Source organism: Cladophialophora carrionii (genome assembly GCF_000365165.1).
Source record: "Cladophialophora carrionii CBS 160.54 unplaced genomic scaffold supercont1.2, whole genome shotgun sequence".
Classification (NCBI taxonomy): domain Eukaryota; kingdom Fungi; phylum Ascomycota; class Eurotiomycetes; order Chaetothyriales; family Herpotrichiellaceae; genus Cladophialophora; species Cladophialophora carrionii.
In genome coordinates this window covers 1,915,635-1,937,118 of record NW_008481827.1, presented here as the reverse complement: position 1 = coordinate 1,937,118, position 21,484 = coordinate 1,915,635, and the positions used below count along the sequence as shown (strand labels likewise).

At 53.4% G+C, this 21,484-nt stretch overlaps 10 protein-coding genes across 10 annotated transcripts; 5 read left to right on the top strand and 5 right to left on the bottom strand.

Annotated features, from left to right (window-relative positions):
- Positions 1-334: 334 nt before the first annotated feature.
- G647_02772 (uncharacterized protein) lies at positions 335-1,431 on the bottom strand (the record flags this gene model as incomplete). Its single annotated transcript, XM_008727118.1, has 5 exons — positions 335-552; positions 682-757; positions 819-925; positions 993-1,154; positions 1,212-1,431. 5 exons carry the CDS (start codon positions 1,429-1,431, stop codon positions 335-337), a joined length of 783 nt encoding a protein of 260 aa, XP_008725340.1.
- Positions 1,432-2,940: 1,509 nt separating this feature from the next.
- G647_02771 (uncharacterized protein) lies at positions 2,941-3,405 on the top strand (the record flags this gene model as incomplete). The annotated part of the gene is made up of 1 exon (XM_008727117.1): positions 2,941-3,405. One exon carries the CDS (start codon positions 2,941-2,943, stop codon positions 3,403-3,405), a length of 465 nt encoding a protein of 154 aa, XP_008725339.1.
- A 1,556-nt stretch (positions 3,406-4,961) lies between these two features.
- On the bottom strand, positions 4,962-5,819 carry G647_02770 (uncharacterized protein; the record flags this gene model as incomplete). Its single annotated transcript, XM_008727116.1, has 1 exon — positions 4,962-5,819. One exon carries the CDS (start codon positions 5,817-5,819, stop codon positions 4,962-4,964), a length of 858 nt encoding a protein of 285 aa, XP_008725338.1.
- Positions 5,820-7,056: 1,237 nt separating this feature from the next.
- G647_02769 (uncharacterized protein) lies at positions 7,057-8,166 on the top strand (the record flags this gene model as incomplete). Its single annotated transcript, XM_008727115.1, has 2 exons — positions 7,057-7,303; positions 7,385-8,166. The coding sequence occupies 2 exons, from the start codon at positions 7,057-7,059 to the stop codon at positions 8,164-8,166; spliced, it is 1,029 nt and encodes a 342-aa protein (XP_008725337.1).
- Positions 8,167-8,276: 110 nt separating this feature from the next.
- On the bottom strand, positions 8,277-9,422 carry G647_02768 (uncharacterized protein; the record flags this gene model as incomplete). Its single annotated transcript, XM_008727114.1, has 1 exon — positions 8,277-9,422. The coding sequence occupies one exon, from the start codon at positions 9,420-9,422 to the stop codon at positions 8,277-8,279; it is 1,146 nt and encodes a 381-aa protein (XP_008725336.1).
- Positions 9,423-9,621: 199 nt separating this feature from the next.
- Positions 9,622-10,526, bottom strand: G647_02767 (uncharacterized protein; the record flags this gene model as incomplete). The annotated part of the gene is made up of 4 exons (XM_008727113.1): positions 9,622-9,677; positions 9,727-9,791; positions 9,844-9,902; positions 9,951-10,526. 4 exons carry the CDS (start codon positions 10,524-10,526, stop codon positions 9,622-9,624), a joined length of 756 nt encoding a protein of 251 aa, XP_008725335.1.
- Positions 10,527-11,068: 542 nt separating this feature from the next.
- Positions 11,069-12,676, top strand: G647_02766 (uncharacterized protein; the record flags this gene model as incomplete). Its single annotated transcript, XM_008727112.1, has 2 exons — positions 11,069-11,684; positions 11,733-12,676. 2 exons carry the CDS (start codon positions 11,069-11,071, stop codon positions 12,674-12,676), a joined length of 1,560 nt encoding a protein of 519 aa, XP_008725334.1.
- An 853-nt stretch (positions 12,677-13,529) lies between these two features.
- Positions 13,530-14,921, top strand: G647_02765 (uncharacterized protein; the record flags this gene model as incomplete). Its single annotated transcript, XM_008727111.1, has 2 exons — positions 13,530-13,772; positions 13,827-14,921. 2 exons carry the CDS (start codon positions 13,530-13,532, stop codon positions 14,919-14,921), a joined length of 1,338 nt encoding a protein of 445 aa, XP_008725333.1.
- A 343-nt stretch (positions 14,922-15,264) lies between these two features.
- On the bottom strand, positions 15,265-16,164 carry G647_02764 (uncharacterized protein; the record flags this gene model as incomplete). The annotated part of the gene is made up of 2 exons (XM_008727110.1): positions 15,265-15,658; positions 15,707-16,164. 2 exons carry the CDS (start codon positions 16,162-16,164, stop codon positions 15,265-15,267), a joined length of 852 nt encoding a protein of 283 aa, XP_008725332.1.
- A 3,144-nt stretch (positions 16,165-19,308) lies between these two features.
- On the top strand, positions 19,309-21,226 carry G647_02763 (uncharacterized protein; the record flags this gene model as incomplete). The annotated part of the gene is made up of 7 exons (XM_008727109.1): positions 19,309-19,648; positions 19,698-19,785; positions 19,845-20,392; positions 20,442-20,519; positions 20,577-20,838; positions 20,902-20,976; positions 21,064-21,226. 7 exons carry the CDS (start codon positions 19,309-19,311, stop codon positions 21,224-21,226), a joined length of 1,554 nt encoding a protein of 517 aa, XP_008725331.1.
- Between the last annotated feature and the right edge of the window lie 258 nt (positions 21,227-21,484).

Genomic DNA, 21,484 nt, shown 5'->3' with positions numbered 1-21,484 from the left:
CTAGCGCTGTCATGTGACAGCCCGACTGGACAGGTGCGTAGCGACAATTGAGCCAGCTGCAGTGATCGCAGCTTGCACGATTCGGGGTCGAGAGAGACGCCAGCCACGGAAACAGCAGCCACAAAAGGAGCCACAGCTGCGCCACATGGGGTGCGGCAACCCTAGCCCGATCCATCTCAAGAGCTCAATATGTCGCGCCGCTTTTACCCCTACCTCCCTTCAGCTTTCGTCCGGTGGATCTACATTACGTAGCGAACGACACTGGCTTGATACCCTCCTCAACGCTTTGCAAAGCTGTCCTTGACCGATCTGATCTGTTCTGACAGAATGTCCTTCAGTGCTCATCTACGTCATCGTCGTTGAACGGCCCACGGTACAACCGGTGTAGGGACCACTGATCCAACAGGTCGAAATTCCTGCACGTGTGGACCGACTGAAAGTCCGGAACGAGCCTCGGTGATCGACCGGGCAGAGGGCCGGTCTTGTATATCGTGATTGGGGTCATGTCTGCATGGCACTGGATGGCCTGACGCAGATAATCGATGCAGTGGTCTGGGAATTATGGACATGGTCAGAAGACTTGTAAACGTTCAGTGTACGTGGTGAGGGGATATGGCAGGAAGATAAAGTACACAAACAGGAGGAATGGGCAAGGTATGTAGAAGTTTCCTCAATACTTACCGATGTGTATGCGATGGTGTTCCGGTGTATCTGGATCACGATAATATTCGGGATATAGGGCCTTTCGGACCATGTTCTACCGAGTTCAGTCCTCCCTCTTCTCGTTGAACGGTGCTCGGTCGAGATTACATACTTACCAGACAATGTAGTTGATGGTATACGTCGAGTCCACTGATTCGTCTTGCGGCGCCATGATGTTCCACGGGTGGGATTTGAGGATCGTTGTCCATCGTGATCCAGTGTCCTGGAGAGAAACAGGGGTTAAAAAGTCGATTGAAATGCCTGCAGAAAAACATGCGCAGGCTGTTTACCTTTCAGAAGTCTCTGCCAGCGCATGTCGAGGCGTGCGTTGGGCTCTCCAACATATGTGGTTGATTCGTCGAAATCGACGTGGAAGAGAGTTCCATTCTCGTCGTATCTCAATCCTCCAGTGAATCTGACCTTTTCTGTCCTAATGGCAACAGTTGCAGCATCTTTTGATATCATTAACAAGTTTGAACAAGTCCGCGAAGAGCGAGTTTCCAACATACGCACGTCTGTGTCAAACCCAGCTTCATAGGAACTCCTCTTGGACGTCCATGAATACACGCCGAGGACTGTCAAAATAGTTGTTGACAGCATGAGAATAAGTGTCAGCGTTTTCCAAAGGCCCGAATTGTCTCCGCCTCTCGATCGGACTTCTGGACTCTCAAAGGACTCCTCCGTGGAATTCAGGCGGCGGTAGCCTTCAACACGGTCTTTCAGCCCCATTTTTGGAAACACGTCAAAGTCGTCTGTTTACTGTCTTGCCAGGTGGATTAGTTGGAAGATTTGGGAGATTGAGGAGGACTTGCTCAGCGTGAGCACATCCCGGCGAGGGCGGCCTTGTACTGAATGTATTCCTGGAAGACGCAGTACCGCCCTCACTTCAGTATACCGCACTCTCAAGCGCGGAGGATTGGATCTACAGGTCAAAAGGACCACTTTCAAGATCCTACTCAACGCCGATCAAAGATCAGCATCCCCTTCACACAATAGGCAACAGCCGAGCATCATGGGAACATCGGCAGATTTGTCTACGAGCAGGTCAACGTCCGCTTTCGCCCCTGAGTATCCGCACCCAGTCAAATACGATGTATCTAGCTAGATACCAGTCTGGTTGACCCACCGGCCGATACAAAAATACTGCAATACTTACAAAGCTCCCATCTAGCTGACCTACTTGGCACTACGCCCCGTTTGGTCGACCTGCTGCCCGATGCAGCAATACTGCCACACTTACAGGTTGCTAAGTCCAATGAATTGGGTAAGCGCCGGCCCCAGATCTGGAGCCAACTGTATACCCCTAACGTCATCAGATGTCGCCGATATAGTTCAACTTGCGGCACCAATGCCTTGGGCATTCAATCATCACTGCGGCATCGTCATTTGGGCTCCCAGGTAGATGAACCTGGATCGACGAGATGAACTCCTCCTCTTTCATGTTACGCCACTAAATTCTCACTGCCCTAGGGTCTTGCCTAGTGAGCTGCAAAGATTGCTGACAGTCCATTGATCTTCTTCAGGATTTTCACAAAAGGATGCCCACGACAAGGGGCCACCGACCAAGCAAAGTTGATCTATCAGGCACACCCTTCTCCTGTGGAAAGAAGAAACCATCGAATTTTCTGACATGCAGTTGATCTTCAGCAGTAAATTCCCAAATCGATGGTCCAGGAGCTATTGCACTTCTTAGTCACGTACAAGCACTTCCCGGGTGGGACTGAGAAGCTTGTAAGAACGTCAAGAGTGCGGCTCCACAGTGTGACGGAGAGGTACCATACCACACCATCCATGGCCGATCTGTGAAGAAAAAGCCGAGGAAAAGGATCAGGTTCAAGACATGTCCGCAACGAGGGCGACGTCGCAGGTCCAATGATTGAACACACGTGCTACCTACGCCGTGATATCACAAGTTTCCGACGATGAATCAATCGTCGACATTGCCCATTGTTGAACACGAACTTGGAATGCAAATGAGATCAACGTTGCTCGGGGATGGTGTGGTCGTTGCGAAGGAATATAAAGAGGTCTCGGTCCCCAGGTTTGAAGAGTCTTTTCCTCGATCAGCCAGTTCGCAACCACAACATCCAGAAGCAACCTGAAACGCGATATTACTGTTCGCATCACAAGGTTCCTGTCGTCACCTGATCTGTTCGACTTGAAAGGTAAGCCCGGCACTCTTCTCGCGACGTCTGCTGGATCGAAGGACTGACATGCGCTCAGTGGAAGCCCACAACAATGCGCACTCTCAACAGCGTCACGGCCGTCCTGGCCACACTCTGCACGAAGACAGTGCTTGGAATTCCAGGCAACCATTCCTTGCTCGCCCGAGATCAGGGGTGGGTTATACAAGTGTTCGGAAACCTGGATTGCTCTGACGGTGGTGTCATCCTCGAGGGGGCCAACCCTAGCCTCGACCCCGCGGACATCAGCTATGCCGACTGGGGCATTGAGTGGGTCGGCGGCATCAAAATCTTGCAAATCTCCACCAACGGTGACTCGGTCTACCTCGATGACGAGCGGTTCATCTACCTGGGCCTGTGCGGGTGCTCGGACTCGCAGATCACAGAATTTGTTCACTGCGGCGACCAAGACACAAATGCCTGTTATACCGTGGGGGACACTATCGGCCAGATCGGAATCGGGGAAACTGCCTGTGACGCGGTTGGGCTTGATAATATCTATCGCAGGGACAAAGCGTGAGGACATATGGGGAGCGTCTCGAAGTGCACAGAAGTCGAGAGAAAGGGGCAGGGCTGGCAGGAAAGGCCTGACAATCCTTACATCAAAAACGCATAGGTTCTGCACCTCGTACTCGCATGGGCCTAGCTTGCTCCCACGTATATATACCTCTACGGTAGTATCGATACAGCTAAGCATTCTCGTTCGATTCCTCCTACCCGCGTCTCACGTGGGGATCGCCCAGACGGTTCATGTCGCAAAAAGGTCAATGTCCCTGTTCCCCAACTGAATTTGTCTCACTTTGTTAACATGGAGAGATTCTTACAGGGACTTATCGCACCCAAGTCGGTGAAACTCAAGTCGTCCTATTTAGTGCCAAGATTGCGCGTGAAGAACTTTTTCTGGCCGCGAAGAACGGGCTTAAGCGGGTCACGTCCTGCTTCGAAGATGAAGGCGGAGCGATCTCAAATCTTGGTCCTTCATGGACTGGGCGGGTAGGAAAAAGAGCCTAAGTCGTCCTTGAATACTGTCAACAAACTCGGAAATCAGATCGAAGGGTCTTAGGTCTATAGCAGCACTAAATCCACCCCGACGTGCAACGTCGTCAGCGCTGGACGCGAAACCAATGCAACAGCAACTGAAGCATTGACTGACGACGAGTGGAGAACAGAATATATCAATAGAGCCAGTCCGGTTCGACAAGACGGTGTCGTCCACGGTTGCACTGTAGTACAGGTACTGTAGAGCTGGATGACACTCACGGAGTTGACTGCATTTACTTGGAAGAATGCTTCTTAACTCTCCGGGATAAGGCTACTGTTGCTGCACCATGGGGTCTGATATAGTCGACTTAAGTTCAGGCTGCCTGTGAAGCGAGCGGAAGTGCCCAAGCAGATCCCCAGAAGTGACAGAACAGAACAATTCATCTCCGTCACAAGAGACACGGCACCGAGCGGAAAGTTGACCTGTCGACTCGTTGACAAATGAAAGGCAATAATATATCGCCGATTCACGCCCTTTGCGGTCAAAACCTCGTCAGCCATTTGAGTCCACTGGATTCGAACGAGCAAGCTCTAGTCTTGTCTCGCCCTTTCAGCTGTTGAACGGAGATCTGTGCGGGACTCCCTCCCTTGGATGATTCTGTTTCTCTCCTGGTTATCACGCTGACCCTCCAAGGTATCCCCTTTCAAGAGGCGAAGTCTCACTTGTTGTCGCGTATGCTGGAGCGCAATCCCCATGTTTCGTTCTCTCCCTTGTGCACTTTTCTCGCCGATGGGACGATCTGCGAACACGGAAGGTGCAACAACTACGCTCCGTAATTACATGTGTGGTTACTTGACGTGCGAGTAGCTTGACGGATACTTTGAGGTGTGGAACTCAGTGCCTCTACCTAGGTACCATACGGCTGCGTTATGCGCAGACTGGACGTAGGCCACCGTACCCGTTATGCTTGATCTGCGAACAAGGCTTGCTCTACAACTTAGAGCCAACAGTTTGCGTCTCCACACCAGTCACAACATACTTACTGTAAACTCCCACACAAACTTTCAGACGTCGCTTTCACCTCCACCTCCCCTTCACGCAGAATTGGAATAAAGACCGTGGGCCTCGACCTCGCGCAGCCAAAGCCCCCAAGGCCGATGCGCAGACTGCCGGATCGACCACGTCGTATCCCTCACCTCCCTCTCGCTCAGATACTTGATCGGAGAAGCCACAGCAGCCGGATCCGCTGCCCGCGTCGTCAACGCCGTGCTCTGGATCGCCGCGTTCTTCTGCGTATATACCGCGCGCATGACACAGTCCTGCATATTGCCCGCCAGGACGGTGAAGCCGTGGCCGCGCATCAACGCGACGACATGTTGGGGGGAGTCAATTCCGTCGCCGCCGTTGCTGTCAACCGCTCCAAACGCCGTAGCTAGCGAACTTCCGAGGTGCGTATTCCGCACCAGCAAATCACTTACGTCGTCTTCGGTCTGCGCGTCGACAATGTCCCACACGGGGACGCCCGTGCCGAGAAAGCCCGCCATGTGGTAGCACGCGCGCAGCGGCACGCCGCTGAACGTGTACGGCACGACGGCCTCGGAGTGGCTGTGGATGACGCTGTTGACTTGCGGGTACCGCTTGTAGCATTCGCTGTGGATGCAGCGTTCGAGGAATCCCGGCGCCGCGTTGGGGTCCACGGGTCTCGCATCCTCGACGAAATACTCGATCAGGTCGCTCGGGGAGGATATCGTGCCGGGGGCGGCGTTGCGAGACATGACGAATACATGCGGCTTGAAGGGGTGGCGGAAGGAGAGGTGTCCAAAGGCGTCGAGCACGCCGTGGTAGTGCAGGATGTGGCTTCCGGAGATGAGATCGCGGAGATATTGTTGGAGGATGAGTTTCTCGTTGGCGTTGGCGTTGGCGTTGGCCGGAGTATTCTCTGACTGGGACATGATCGAAGCGGATGAATGCGTCTATTCCAAATGAAACCGAGAAAGGATGAAACCAAGGAGACACACAGTGATACGTACGAGGACCACCTGTGACTTTACTGTACACATCTTCCTTCCCCGTCGTGCCCGTATCCCCCAGTAAGACGATGCGGAGAAGCCGTCTGGAGATGTTGGGGATGTATGGGGAGAGTCACTGGAGGGTGGCAGGGGTGTCTCTCTCGCATCGGACCGATACTGATGTGCCTACAGCACCTACCTTGCTATAATTGAACACTTGGTTCAATCGAGCAGCCTACGAAGACTATGTCGCTGAGCCTCTTCATCTCTACATGGACAACTCGGCCAGAAGGTGTTGACGGTTCGCTGTGAAGGCACACCCCTGGTGCTCTACGACATCCACCCCCTGGCGCCGTGCCTTTACGTGATAGTGCCGTAAGCCCCTGTGTTTGGGAACAAGGCTCCACTAAACCTTTCTCGAAGGGGGAAACACCAACGCGGATATCGAGCGGATGCTTATTCATGCCCGCCGGTCTTAGCGAAGGAAGGTCGACCACAAGCACTGATTATTGATCTTCGACAACTCTCTATTTTGGCTCTTTTTTGATTCTTTCTTACATCGTGCGTATGTGCGTGCCCGTCGTTTCAGCGTCTTCAGCATCGTCTTTGATCTCCTTCTCAGCTACCAGCTACTTTGACGTGCCGATCTTCATCTTAAAGCTCGAGTCGGGCGTGGAGATACAAAGCAACCAGTTTACGCGTTGCTCGTGACCCGACACGCACGAAAAGCGAGGTTCTTCTGTTCTGTGGTGTCGTTGGTTGGAATCGAATCAGCTTAGAGTCCAGACCAGACTGCGATCGAGAAATTAATCTCCTACCCGGCTACACGGCGCCGCCTTTGATACCCAGTACTGAGCGCCCAGGTGGGCAGGTATCCGATCGAGTCAGCCCGACCAAACCGGCAATAGACCCATTTGACCAATCCGGCCGCAGACAGTGTTTCTGCGACCTGTTACTGTCACGCGTCTTGAACGCTCAAAAGTCGAAGCCCTGAACCTCAAACTTCGACCAACTTCTCTCCATGACTGAACCATTCCCACAAGCACCTGACGAGATCGATCCCAAGCATCCCTTCCAACCTTCCCAATCTCCGCCACCCGCTCCCGACCTCCGTCCCTGGCGAACCCAACCCTCGACTTCAGCCACTTCAGCCCCCTTCAGCACGATCCCATCTCGAAGCATGTCCACCGCCACGGCCGCACGGCCCAATCTGGCGTGCCGTCGGCGGTTGGGCACCCTGTCCTCGCCGTTCGCAGGTCGATTGGGTGGCAACCAAGAATTCACCGTCGACAGAAGTGATCCGCAGAACGAGGAGCTGTTGAAGAAAGTGCCGGACGCGGCACCGAACCTGACCCTCCAAGAGGCGTTTGATCTGAATGGCTTTCGCGAGATTGGGCTCTGGAAGGCGAGCCTGATTGAGTTTATCGGTGAGCTCCATTTTGTCCTTTTGCCAGCACACTGAAATCGAGTACCAAGGCAGCTGACAATCCTCGACTTCTTTGATATAGGAACTCTCCTTTTCGTCTACGCTTCCGCCTGGGACAGTCTGTCGCCCAACACTCCACCGCCTCTGCCCTCCGAAACGCTCGGCCCCTTCAACCGCGTGTCTTTTATCGGGCCCTTAGTCGCCAACGTCATCAACGCAATCTTGCTCGCACTCCTGATATTCTCCTTCGGCGCTGTCTCCGGCGCGCATTTCAACCCGCTCATCACCTTGGGAACCTTCTTTGCGAGGTTGACCACGTTTCCGCGATTGGTTCTGTATCTCGGCGCACAGATCAGTGGCGGTACATTGGCGGGCCTGTTGTTGAGAGCCAGTGCCAACACGCGAGAGTTCAAGTGCGGCGGCTGCTATCTGTTTACAGAGCAGGGCACACCCGTGAGTAGTGCGTTCACCGTCGAAGTCGTTGGCGACCTGCTGCTCCTTGTATTGGCATTCGGAGTCGGCCTGGACCCCCGACAGCGCGAGATCTTTGGACCTGCGCTAGGTCCTATCTTCGTCGGCTTAGCCGCAGGGTCGATGGCTCTGTTGACCGCCTATTCTCTGCCCGGATACGGTGGGGCCGGCTTGAACGCGGCAAGGTGTTTTGGTATTTTTGTGGGGAGTCGGTTTCCGGGCTGGCATTGGGTACACTGGGTTGCGCCCTTTGTGGCGAGCATTTTCCACGGCTTGGTTTATTTTCTGGTGCCGCCCGGCGACCAGATGGGCGGAGATGAGCAAACCGTTGCGAGTGCGGGGCAGAAGCTGGAATCGGGTAATGGTAAGGCTAACGGGCGGGAGCCCGTGTAAGAGAACAATTGCTCTGGGGTATGGCTCGAGATGACTAAAAGTAATCGTAGCGTTTCCCATACCGTTTCTCCCAAGGGCACCCCAGCACGGTCTTCCAGCCGCGGGGGGCCCTACGCGCCCATCATGACTCTCCTCTTGGGCTCTTTCTTCTTCCTTCCGCCCTTGACGAACTGGACTGCCTTGTGTCTCCGCTCCTCAGCGCCGGCGCTTTCGCCCCGGTGCCCTTCGATCCAGCAATCTGTGCAGTAGAGGTCGCCATCACAGCCAATGCATTGAAGGGTGGCGTCGTCGTTGCAGATAATGCACCACGTGTCGATTTCCTCGTCCGTGAAGCCGAGACTCGACTTCGCCGTAGCTGGTTGCTTGGTAGACTTCACGCCGGTTGGGACAGAAGGAAGCGCTAGACCCGCAAATCGAGACGCCAGGTCGTCGTCTTGGGCTGATAGTTCTGGCGGTGGCTCAAAATCCGGGAGTTTAGAGGGTCTGCTGGGTAGGTCGAGCGCAGGGGCGTTCGAGGTGGGCTTTGACGTCGAGACTGGAATGTCTCCTGAAGGACCGTCGTCGTCATCGGACACAGACGCGTTTCCTTCTCGCGCTTCCGGAGGTTCGTGCTTTACTTCATCTAGAATTCTTGCAAGTAATTCATCTGCCTCCTGGTCTAGAGTATTTTTGGACTTGTCCAACCGAACGTTGCCTGATATCTCGCCGTCATCATCCTCTGGCTCAGGTTTGAACACGGAGACATCGACCGCCGGCAGCGCTTTGGACGTGGACTCGTCGCCTGTTCCGTCAACTTCTTCTGCCACCAGCTGCTCGTCGTCTTGATTTGTGGCTTCTGCGAGAATGGATTTTGCACTCTTCAACAGGTCTGCAACCTGATCCTCCTCGCTTTTTTCGATATCCCATGTATCCGATGGTCCTAGGTCTGCGAGTAGTTCTTCCACCGTCTTCTCATCTTCGGGCTTCTCGGTGGCTGCCTCGGACTGTTCTGGCTGGGTTGTGGAGGGGCTACCGCCGAGGGACTTCCACCGCGACAGCAGGTCGGTGCCAAGAGCGTGAGCAGGATTTGGGTCGGCGGTAAAGGGCTTCTCTGCGCCTCCGGGTGTCTGAAAGCTGTGACTACAATTAGCTTGCGGGTACCATATTGGATGATGGTGAATGTACTTGGTTTGCTCAAAGGACACGGTCGACTTCTTGAGCGCGTTCAGTCGTGCAAGGAGATCCTGGTCAGAGTTTGGACGTGGATCATGAGACATAATAGTCGTCGTGTAATACCAGCAGTATCATCATTGTAAGTTATGATGCCGAACACGCAGCGAGCTTGCTCAAAGAGGCTACACGCCGTCCTGCGCGAAGGGCCTATCCCGCATGACGTAGCTCGGCCCGCCCGATCGGGTTGATCTGCCACCGCAAAGCAGCGTCTAACCACTTCTCATCTGTCTCTGACCAATTGCATCAAACATTGCCGAGGAGAGCCATTGCACTGTGGAATGCCTCCAGGACCTTCATATCTGGGAGCAGCGTCAATTCAAGGCCGTTCCTATGGCGGAATGCACTCACGGTGGGCTTGCTTTTGGGCCAGTAGTCCTTCTGAGTTTTGAGCGAGCGCAATCCGCGTTCGAAGTCTGTAGTGCGGTCAGCACCTTAGCAGTCCATCAACACACTTCGCTAAATTACCTCTTGACGGCTCTTTCAGCCTCATGGTCGTTCGATACCTGCAAGTACAGCATGAATTGCTGTAGACAGTCAGTCTGAGTTTTGCACCGTCAGTCAAGCCGCATTACCGCAAAGCGAGCGTTGATCTCGTCCATAACTTCCTTCTCACGAATAATACAAGGTGTCATCTCGTCATTGTAACGTGTCTCCAGGTCTTCCCAGTTCATGGCGTCCAGGTCGGCCGCTGTGTCTCGCTCATTTAGAGACTGTTCAAACTGCTGATACTCAAGTTCCAGTTGTTGTTGGTAGTCGTGAATCTGCTTGGTAAAGCTGTTGCGAGGAGGGAATGAAGCCGATCCCTCTCTATCAGCGATAACAGATCGTTGAGTCTGAGCCCCCTCTCCAGTTGTCGGGGTTGGGTGCTCCTGAGCACGCTGCACTTCTGATTCTGGCATGACAAGGAGAGTGAGAGATCTTTTGAATCTTGCAGTTTTAGGGCTCGTCGCTGGAGTCTCGCCAGGCTGCCAGGCTTCTTCGTTTGTTCGCTTTCTTCCAGCGCTCCCTTGCCTGGGCCTGCTCGTCCTGGGCGGTAAGGGTGAGGATTCGGTTGCAGGGCCCGCGTCTGAAGGTGTTTGCTTCTCCTCGTTTGTGGTTGGGGCGGTAGAAATAAGATTAGCAGATTGTTCAATATTCACCGGCTCCATTTGCCCTGCATGTTTCCGGCTTGAAGTTGATACGAAATCTGAATGATCAAGGGCACATAAAAGACATTTGGTGATTAAACGTCCGATCGGTCGGTGTCTGAAGTGGCTAAACTCCGGCTGTGACGCGCCGCATCCCGCTTTGCCCTCTTACATACTAGCGCGCGTCGCCAGATCCCGTGACCTACGCGAGCAAGTCATCTGGCTACGTCATGCAGCGGCTCAAGCACAGCCTGAGTCGCTTGTCGCTCAGCGGGAGGTGAGTTATGCCCCTTCCCGTCCTGTCGCCTGATCTTGACAACTAGACGTCGCCTTGACGGCAATGTCAGACTTGTGTCTATGATTGTGCTCGATGCACAGAGCCAGCATCCAGGTTTCATTTCTAACACCATGATTGCAGAACGCAGCCTAGTGAAGACGCGCCACCGCCGAAATCGCTGGATGCGGAGGTTAAAGACAACGGAACCACTGAACATGAAATCAAGGACCCCTTGAACACCACCGACTCTACGTACATTTGTATTGACACCCCTGAATCCAGCAAGATGGATTCCTGCCCGGTGTGTCACGAGCATTTCACCGACGACACCCCTGGCAACTGCGCAAGCTGCGTGACAAACATGCTCTACACGTGTCGCTTTGACCTTGCTAGAGTCTTAATCGAGAAAGAGTCACTACAGAAGAAGGTCGAGGCAATCATTGGTCCGGAGACTGAACAACCTCTCGATGAAGAGACGGCGAGGCTGCGAAATGGATGGCAGCGACAACAGGAAAAGATCGAGGAGCAACGAGAGAAGGAGTTGCAAGAGGATATGCAACGTGAGCTAGCGCTCAGACAGAAGGAAGTTGAAGTGCGGAGAGCTCATGCGCAAGAGTTGCGAGCCAACTTGGAACAGAGAAAAGCCAATCTGGCGGTCGCAAAAGATGCGCTAGCCAGACACAACAAGCAGAAGGAGCAGGAACTGAGAGAGAGCAGCGAGAAGCTAAAGGCCCAGTATGATGCTCTCCATAACAAGACTGTCGACACGAGAGCCATCCTCTGCCGCGAGGCTGCCAGTTTACTGAGGTTGAGCCACTCCAAGAAGAAGACCAAGGACGGTACAATCAAGGATCGCCACTATATTGCTGGTCTATTGTTGCCCGACTTGAAGGAGATCAATAGTGGGTTTGACCACGCGTAGCTCTTCACACCTGCTAATATCCGGCCAGATATGCGATGCACGGAACTGACAGCAGCCCTTGGAAATGCTACTCGACTGATCTTCCTCTGTGCTTTCTACCTGGGGATCAGACTTCCGGCTGAGATTACCCTGCCGCATCGCGACTATCCACTTGCAACAATCAACACCCCTCTCACCTCCTATCTCAACCAACGCATCACGTTCCCTGGTAGTGGTTCCAGCCTTTCAGTGCCCAGCAGCCCTACTGCTTCTCGCCTGGACCTCGGCACGGCTCCCAAACCACGCCCGCTGTACATCGGCTCTGACGATTACAATGAATCAGTTGCCCAATTTGCGAAGAAAGAGCCACTAGCATTCAGTTATTTCATTGAAGGCATGTCTCTACTCGCGTGGGATGCTGCATGGCTCTCCCGCACTCAAGGATTCGTCGCCGGCACCGAAACGTGGGAAACTGTTTGCGATATTGGTCGTATTCTCTATCAGATGATCCTTGCTCAGCCACAATCTGCCGCAATCACGCGGGTCCTTTCCCAGCGAGACGTTCAACTTCGTCGCCGTCGATCTAGTAGCATGTCCTCGCCAGCCAGAGAAGAGAAGGAGAGCACCTTCCCTGCCCGTCTGGGCTCATACTCCCACGACTCGGCCCACACCTTCCTTGGCTCCGCAGCTGCCGCCGGCGACAACCCCTCGCGCAATTGGCGTCTCAACCGGTATGCGATGATTTCCGATCCACTGAGGAAGCACCTTCTTACAGAGATGAACAACGCGGAGTGGGAGTTGTTGGACGAGCAGGAATGGGACGATGGCGGCGAAAAGATGGATGACGCCGTCGTCATAAAAGCGAGAGTGATGGATGGAAAGGAGTACGATGATGCTAGAAGCATTATGACGCCCGGTGCAGAGGACGAGGGTGCCCGTGTCAGCAAGGGCAAGAGTGGCTGGACCAAGCTTAAGAATCGGGACAAGCCCTAGAGGCTGGCATTTGTTCATGGGTAACGAGTCATGATGGCGTGGATGATGTACTTGGGCCACACCCGTCTAGTATGACGCTGGAGCGTTGGCGTTGGCGGCTATTTTGGTTAGATGGATACGAGCTCGTGCTCACCTGCGCGGCATCGCTGAGCCCGCCTACTGACTACGCTCGTAAGTGATACCGCATTCAACAATCAAATTTGCGTAATGTGACGAGGCTGGGCGGTATGTGCCCAGACCCGCCTGCGAGGCTGAGGAATGCTCTAGATGCTCTCCAGCACCGCAGGACGCCGTGGCCATCAAGCCCATGAGACTCAAATGCTTTGTTCGAGTGCAGCTCATCCTCGAATCCCAGGAGCCGTTTGCACAATGACGAAGCCGAGAATCGAACCTCTTTGTTCCAGGAAGTCCTCTCGAGGGGCGGGAGGACCTCAAATACAGCCACGCTTCTCCTTGCCTCGTCCCCGGACTTCCATTCCAAACGACTGTCAGAGTCACCGAGCCAAGTGATCCGTGCTCACTGCCACCAACGGCCGGCCTCGCCATTTCTGTTTCCAGCCTGACCGAGTGCCTGCAAACGGTAGGGGTATCGCGTGCGCGCAGTCACGTTGTTTGCGCTTCACTCATCACTGCCCGTGAACGAACGGACGAGTTTTCTCGCACTCCAACCCTTTCCTCGCGCTTTTCCTGCTATTGTACTGAACCATCGACAATTTCTAGAGAGCTTCGAGATATCCTCACCGTATCATATATCGAGCCAAAACTCACCCTAAGCGACAACGATATTAAGCCCGCGGACTGACAGATTCATTAGCTTTCACAACAATATTTAGCTCCGCTTTAGGCAGCCAAGATGAAATACGCGCTCACAACAAGTTCTCTCCTCGCCCTCGTCAGCTCGGCTGCTGTGCTAGCGCAAGCCAACGACTGCTACGAGGAAAAGGGCAACTGGTACTGCTCTGAAGTCCAAGCAATCTCATACTCCAACTTCGGCACTCCAGGGCAGTACCAGAAAGTCACCAATATGGGTTCGAGTGGCGAATGTGATTTCGGACCGCAAAGTTATTCTGGAGGCATGGCGCCCATGGATGACGAGGTAAGCTTGCCCTGTCCAGGTATAAGGAGTTGACATACTGATAACGTGGAACAGGTGTCCTGGCATTTCCGTGGTCCGATCCAGCTGAAGCAGTTCGCCTTCTACACTGCCGGCTCGGATAACAGCAAGCGGTCGATTCATCCAAACCCACACCAGAAGCGCTACGCCCACAAGCACCTCCATCACTCCGGTCCTCCCGCCGCCGACGACGAGAAAGACGACCACGCGGAACACAAGCGTGCGGTCGGTGACTGGGTCACCGCCGCAATCAATGGACAAGTCGTTTCGTGGGTCAACCAGTACGATGGAGGTGCAGCTGCAACTCCAGCTCCTGCAGCTGGTGGGGTTGGTGGCCAAAGATTAGGGCCGGGATCCGCAAGCGCGGCATATTCTGCTCCTGTGCCAGCCGCCAGCATGAACGCGGGTTTGGGAAACTGGGGACGACAGGCCTACTATCACGCCGAGCAAGGCACCGCCGAAGGGCTTGTCTTCCTCAACAACCACGGCGGTCAGGGGAGTGGAGTGTTCGACACCACCTGGGGTATGTCGTTGTCGTATGCTTCCGCCGACAACAGTGCTGGCTCCGCCTCGCCCGTCACTCTTGCCGACACTTTGATCCCAGACAACAGCGAGTTCGTTATCATGACCGACAAGCCTTGTTCAGATGGAAGTTGCGGAACCATCAGAGACGGCACAGTCGCATACCATGGCTTTGACGGTGCTTCCAAACTCTTTCTCCTCGAGTTTAGGATGCCTCTCTCGGGAAATACTGGCTTCAACGGCGACATGCCGGCCGCGTGGATCCTCAACGCCCAAATCCCCCGAACCATCCAATATGGCAAATGCTCGTGCTGGGACTCCGGCTGCGGAGAGTTCGACGTCTTCGAGGTCCTCGATTCCGGCAACCAGAAGTGCAAGTCCACTTGGCACGGTATCAAGGCCAAGGGCGACTCGAACTGGTTCCAACGACCGATCAGCGGTACCAAGAAAGTTGCAGTGGTGTTTGATGGCGAAGCCAGCACGGCGCACATTATTGTGCTATCTGATGACTTCAGCTTCGAGAGCACCGTTTCGCAGGCGACTATCGCTGCGTCACTAAACTCAATCTCAGATCCGACGAAGAACATTCGAATTGCATTGGATAGTTGAGCTCATCGCTGGACGCAGGTGTCGCATAGTTCATATCGGTCATTCAGACAGCTCGTCAGTTAGGATTGGGTAGGAACGGAGAGAGAGCAGCGTTCTCTGAGCAAAATAGAGATCTCGCCAACAGCATACCCATACTGCTCCAGCTCAACCGGAATTCGAGATACCGAGATTGTAGCAGCGGCTTAACGACAATGTCAGAGAAGTTTTGAGTATACAAATTCTCGATTGAGCATAAATGGTCCACCGTATTATCACGGTCTTGCGTCTCCGGTGGGCTGCAACTCCCATTGACGCGTCTTCCTTGCAGCTCATTTTCCAAGCTTCACTTGCTTCTCTCTTCCTTTCAATTGTGCAAGTAATAGGCTGCGTAAACCTGCAGAATGCCGGTCACGGATGAGATGACACCAAATACCACGGTCAAAAGGAACACCACGATCGCGATGATCAACGTTGCCCACTCAAGTCGTCGTCGCCTGTCATACCACCACTGCCGCAAGAGTCTATACTTCGACCCGTTGTACCGCTTCTGGATCTTCTCAAGTCGCTCGCCAAAGACTGGATAATTACCGAGCGAAAAGCGGTCCATCTCCTCGTTCCCGTCAATCCGAGCTTCGAGATCTGCACGGTACCGCCGAATGTAACGTCCTGTGGTCCTGATTTGCTTGCGCTCTAGAGTTGGAAACAGCAGTTGCAAGGTTCTCTGGACCTCGTCAATGAAGCCCTCTGGGTACATTGTTCTGCTGGGATCAGTATTCGAGACTTCCAATTCAAGATCAATCACTCACTTGTACCCAGACAGTCGCGCCTTTTCAAGTGCTCGTGCACACCCGAAGATCCTAATCCTCCATCGACAGTTGGGATCGAACGTGAGGTGTTTGTCCAAGTCAGCAGTGATTTCAAAGTCGAAACCTCCTTTCCGAATCAGACTCTTGGCCGAGAAGTCATCAGAGAGCTCCTCGATTTTCGTGCTGCTGGTGCCTGGAAATGATATTGACATGACCTCAGAAAGTGTAGAAGACCTCGAGATTTGGGCCCCTTGAGGAGGTTGGACGTTTGCACTCGGCAATTTAGGAACGACGAAAAGCCACAGTCGGATCACGAATACCAATGCCTTCTCTGCGGCAGCGTCTGTCTTCTTCTGCAGCAATAGTGATCCACTGTCTTTGATCTCTTTTAGGATCTCGCTAACCTTCTCTTGACGTTTTTCCTTGACAAGACGAACAAGTCTAGTCACCTCTCCCATCCGGTCTTGTAGCTGCGATGCACCGAGGTTGTCCCCATCGATGAGTTTCCGATCCTGCAACAGAGTCTCATAGTGTCTGAGGTATGCTTCGGCCTCGTTCCAGGTAATCGTGGCCTTCTTGCCCGGCTCTGGAGCTCCGACCGACCAGACGTCGGTGAGCAGCTTCCGAATCGTGGCCACAGCCGCCTGCATACAGTGGAGCACAACATCAAGTGCATGAATGTTGGCTTGGTGACCGAAAAATCTCTCCCTTACGTGCTTAACTATATCCGAGAGACCAACGATTGGACTGCGAGCCACCAGTACTCGAAAGTGCCTGACCAAAGCAGAACCAAGGCAGCAGAGACTGACGTTCAGCCGACAGAGGAGCGACCGCGAGCATCATGATAGGGACCTACAACGGTGTCACAATGGAAGCCTTAAAACAGACTCGTATTGGTCTATTGGGTTGGGTTTTGGGGGTATCATGGAGTCAGCGGAGGCCGTATCAAACGTAGTTCGATGGTGAGAGGGTGTGGGCCTCTGTAACACTGTAGCGTCGATGTTTGTCGGTGTTTGACCCGATAATCATTGTACTCAGAGCCCAGGAAAAAGACCTCGACGGTCGAGTATTTCGCTCGATGGTCGAGTATACTCTCTGAGCGTCTCTCGGGTTGGTCGATGATAAATATGGAGAGAGCGCTTTGTACTCGCGTAAATAAAAGGAGGCCCCGTGATCGAGATTGCGTCGTGTTGCCTGGTGCCACTGTGGGCTTCAGGATGCCCGTTAATTTGTTGAGTAAAATGTGCAACCCTACCTATATAAGATGATGCTGGTGGAGTTATAATGTACGGTTCGAGCTTGGCCGAGTTTTACTATCGGCGATGCGTAGCTGTCTATAGGGGCGGTGTTTAGCTCACGGAGGGCGGTGGTTACAACGGCGGAAGGGGGATTTTGTCGACGGTCACAATGAACAAGAACACCACACCTGGGTGCGTCGACACGGCAGGCCAAAGATGACTGTAATGACTATACCCAGTACACTTTGGTAGAGCTTCTGGAACACACAAGACAAACGCGCACGCAAGGCGCATCATAAACGGGAAAACCGGTTTCTGTTGTCTCATCTGGTTGTCTGTGCTCTCGATGCTTCCTATACCTCCACGATTACATGCCCTCCTCCGTGAGGCTGTGCCGTAGCCTCGTGCCTGCCTTTACCATCGTGGACACTGTTGTAGTTATCCGGGCGCAGTTCACGCGGTTCGGTTAAGGCTGACTGCGCAAGGCTGTATTACGGTTGAGGTCACGTGCATCGCAGCACCCTTCCTCCTTGGGACTCGGGAGGACATAGATGGCTGTCGTACGCCAGGACCATAAGATACCCAAGAACGCAGTGAGACACCAATTTCAAGTTTACTCAAGGCTTCTAATGTCGTATTGACAAGACACTTACTCCATATTCACAAGAAAGTCCCAGTGCAGGCCTGTGTCGACTCCACTAGCGTGCCTCAGTCGACTCAATCGACTCCTTGTGAGTCGACACCCGCCGATGAGGCCATGAGTCGACTTGTCGGCTCTTGTGGCGAAGTGGCGTAGCCATACTATTGAACTGTGGCGTAAGCTAAGGTAGAAAATTAATATACTGAGCTAGCCTTAACAACGGGTAGTACATAGTCAAGTAAAGTACATCTGGTTTGCGTACATTTACTTACTTGGAGTATCAACCTACATGTCGAGAAGTCGCGAGAGTCGAAATGTCCCGTATAATCTCGTGTCGACTGAGTTAGTCGAGTCGACACCTACCAGCATTGGTCATGATGGTACATTGTGTCCTCACTACACGGCACTCGGCATTAGCTCGATCAGCAACAGAGAATTTGCTCTTGCAGGGCTGTGGCTATTGCCAAGGCACCACCCTACAGATAAAGCAGCCTCGGGAGCTCAGAGGTCAGGAGTCTTTACGAACACCTTCACATGGCCTCCTTGCGGCGTCAAAGCGTTACTAGACCTTTTTCTGCCACTGTATCTCCTCCTCGGACAATCTGCCGACGCCTAGAGGCTGAGCGCGTCTTCCTTGGAGTTCTGGCAGGTCGCGACGGCCTCGATAAATGCTGAATCTTTGCTCGGTGGCTGCGACCGTCTCCGTGTCGGCCCGACCGGTGAACCCCTCCCGGATGATAATGTCAACCAACGCCAGGCTGTGTACTCAGTATGCCGTCTGGATCGTCTTCTGGGCCGAGGCTAGCAAATCTGGCAGAAGTCAAGCTCGGGCGCCGAAACATCTCCAGTCTCCATTCTTCGCATTCGCATATGGGGTTCTCCACGTGGGGTGAGGGCGGTCTACCCTGCGTGTCCCCCATTGTCTGCTGTGCGGGTGGGATTCCTGGATCGATAGCTGCACCATCCTGGTGTTTGACGAGTCGTGACCATGGCTCTATTTGATGTTTCAGACTGAACGTACCACTCATTGCGGATTTCTTGGGTATGCCACAGTGGGCATATCAACCCTGCTGACTCGTCTGCCCAACTAGAACAATGGCAATTCTCCTACGTGTACGGAATTTCCCCCGCTCTTCCACGCTCCCCTATTACTAAAGCCCCCACTTCAATACCTAGGGTACTTTGGATATGGGGTATTGGGACAAGCACAGCTCGGCGCATCAAAGGCCGACTGGGACATCAATCTTCCGGTGGGACGTCTCAGAGCCTTTCCACCCCAGTCGTTCCCCGCAATCCAGCAGAGGAGCAGGGGCCATTTGGGGTTCGATGGAGACGACGTAGCAGGGTTATCAGCCGTTTCGAATGCTCATTTGATCAGATACAAGCATGCCAAGCAGCCGTAGCATTTGCTGGGTGCAACAGCGGACTTCCCTCCAAGCAAACGCCACAAAGCCTTGGACGTCATTGCATATTTCCTCCACTCGACACCCGCCGTCATGCGTATCGCCATGCCGTCGGCTCGGCCACGGGTCGGGGGTATGTGGACGATGATCTGTGGTATTTTCTTTCTCTCTTCTGTTTGTCTTCCCTTTCCGCCTCATTCACTGCTGTGCCGTGACTGACAGACTGTCTCGCCGCGGGATTTGCGAAAACGCAGCTTCACAACGGACAGAGCACAATAAGACTCGCAATCCAGGGGCAATTCGAGCTCGCCGACGGACAAGATGGCTGACAGAGTCGACGACAAGACCATCACTGCACACAATGAGATTGAGAGTCTCAATCTCCCACCCACGGGACACAAATTCCAGTTCTCGTCCAAGTCCAAGAAGCAAGATGGTGACGTGGCGTTGGCACTCTTCGCAACTGCCGATGACCTGCATATCCCTGTGGACGCTGCAGAAGAGAAGAAGCTCATCCGGAAGATCGACCTATTGATTCTCCCATTGATTGGAGTTTGTTATGCATTTTTCTATATTGACAAGACGACGCTTTCGTATGCGGCTATCTTCGGCATCCGTGAGGACTTGAACCTCCATGGGACGCAATACAGCTGGCTCAGCAGTAAGTGGAAGGAGGAGCTTGCGGGACAGCACGATCCTAACGCTGCCAGGTCTATTTTACTTCGGATTTCTCGCCTGGGCATTTCCCACCAATTTTCTCATGCAAAGACTGCCGCTTGGTAAATACCTCGGCTTCAAGTACGTTGGATGCAATCAACCCGGTTAGCAGTCACATTCAATATACTGACCTTGGTTAGCATCTTTATGTGGGGCTTCTTCTTGATGCTCCAGGCCGCGTGCAACAGTTTTGCCACGCTCAGTGTCCTCAGAGCTTTGGCGGGGGCAGCTGAAGCGTGCTCCGATCCGGCCTTCATGCTCATCACCGTGATGTGGTACACAAGACGAGAGCAGCCACTGCGCATCGGTTTATGGTACACAGCTAACGGTCTCGGAATCGCCCTCGGTGGTCTTCTCGGCTACGCCATCGGTCACATCAGAGGTGCGTTAGCATCGTGGCGGTACGAGTTCATCATTATTGGCGCGCTCTGCTGTGTATGGGGCATTGTCATTGCCATCTTCATGCCAGACTCCCCCGTCACGGCCAAGTTCTTGAATGACCGCGAGAAGAGAATTGCCGTCGAGCGGTTGAAGAGCAACCAGACGGGTATCGAGAACAAGCACCTCAAGGCGTACCAAGTGATGGAGGCATTCTCCGACATCAAGCTATATTTGTTCTTCATCTTGGGAGTTGTCGGAAATATTCCTAATGGTGGCATCTCAAATTTCGGCACACTCATCATCAAGGGTACCCACCAAGCTTGTTTGCAGGAATTCGAAGCTGACAATCCCCCCAGGTTTCGGCTTTTCGACCCTTGTCACGACCCTGATGCAGATCCCATACGGGTGCTTCATCATCGTTGCGATCTTGACATGTATGTCCATGCGCTCCCACATCTCTCAATCGCATTGAGGGCTAACACCTCTCTCAGGCGTATTCTTGAATGATCGCTTCCCGAACAACAATCGGTGCAAATTTATCCTCCTCTTCCTGTGCCCGAACATCGCCGGCGCATTCGGTCTTTGCTTCGTGGATGAAAAGCACCATGTCGGCCGGTATTTCTGCTATCTCCTGACCGGGCCATATAACGCCGCTTTTGTGATGATCTTGTCTCTACAAATTGCAAACACGGCCGGCCATACAAAGAAGGTGGTTACAAATGCCGTGTTATTCTTGGGGTACTGTACCGGAAAGTGAGTTTCACCTTTGGATTCCCCGAACTCTCTTGCCCGTGATGCTGACTTGGACGCTACTAGCATTGCCGGTCCTTTCTTCTACAAGACTGATCAGGCTCCCAGCTACAAGCTGGGGATCTGGAGCATGATCGTCAGGTACGTTTGACAAGTGCGCCTGTGCTGGCTTGCCGCAGTCGCTTCCTATTTCTTTCAAGGTTATACCTGGCTGACATATGTTCGTAGTCACCTCATTGAAGTTGTCGTCATCATCACGTTCTGGATGTTGATGAAGTATGAAAATGCTCGACGCGACAAGATCCAAGGCAACGAGGAGCGGGATCTCGACGCCACAGCTTTTGGCGATCTGACCGACAGGGAGAACTTGAACTTCCGGTATATCTACTGAGGAGACAAAGGAGCTTGAGGCATGAAGCTGTTCGATTTAGAGCAGCGTGTCCCAAGAGTCGGTTTCATTACCTGGTCATTGTTGCCGCACTGCTGCACGGACTTGGTGCGAGTCTCGGCTGCGCGAAACGGCGGTATGCTAGCTTTCCAAGAAGAGAACATTCATACGCCGTCCATTCTCCAATAATCACAAATGCAATATGTATAGAAATGACGAATTCCTCGCACTCTCCTGGCATCTTTGTCTCTTGTGCCGCCC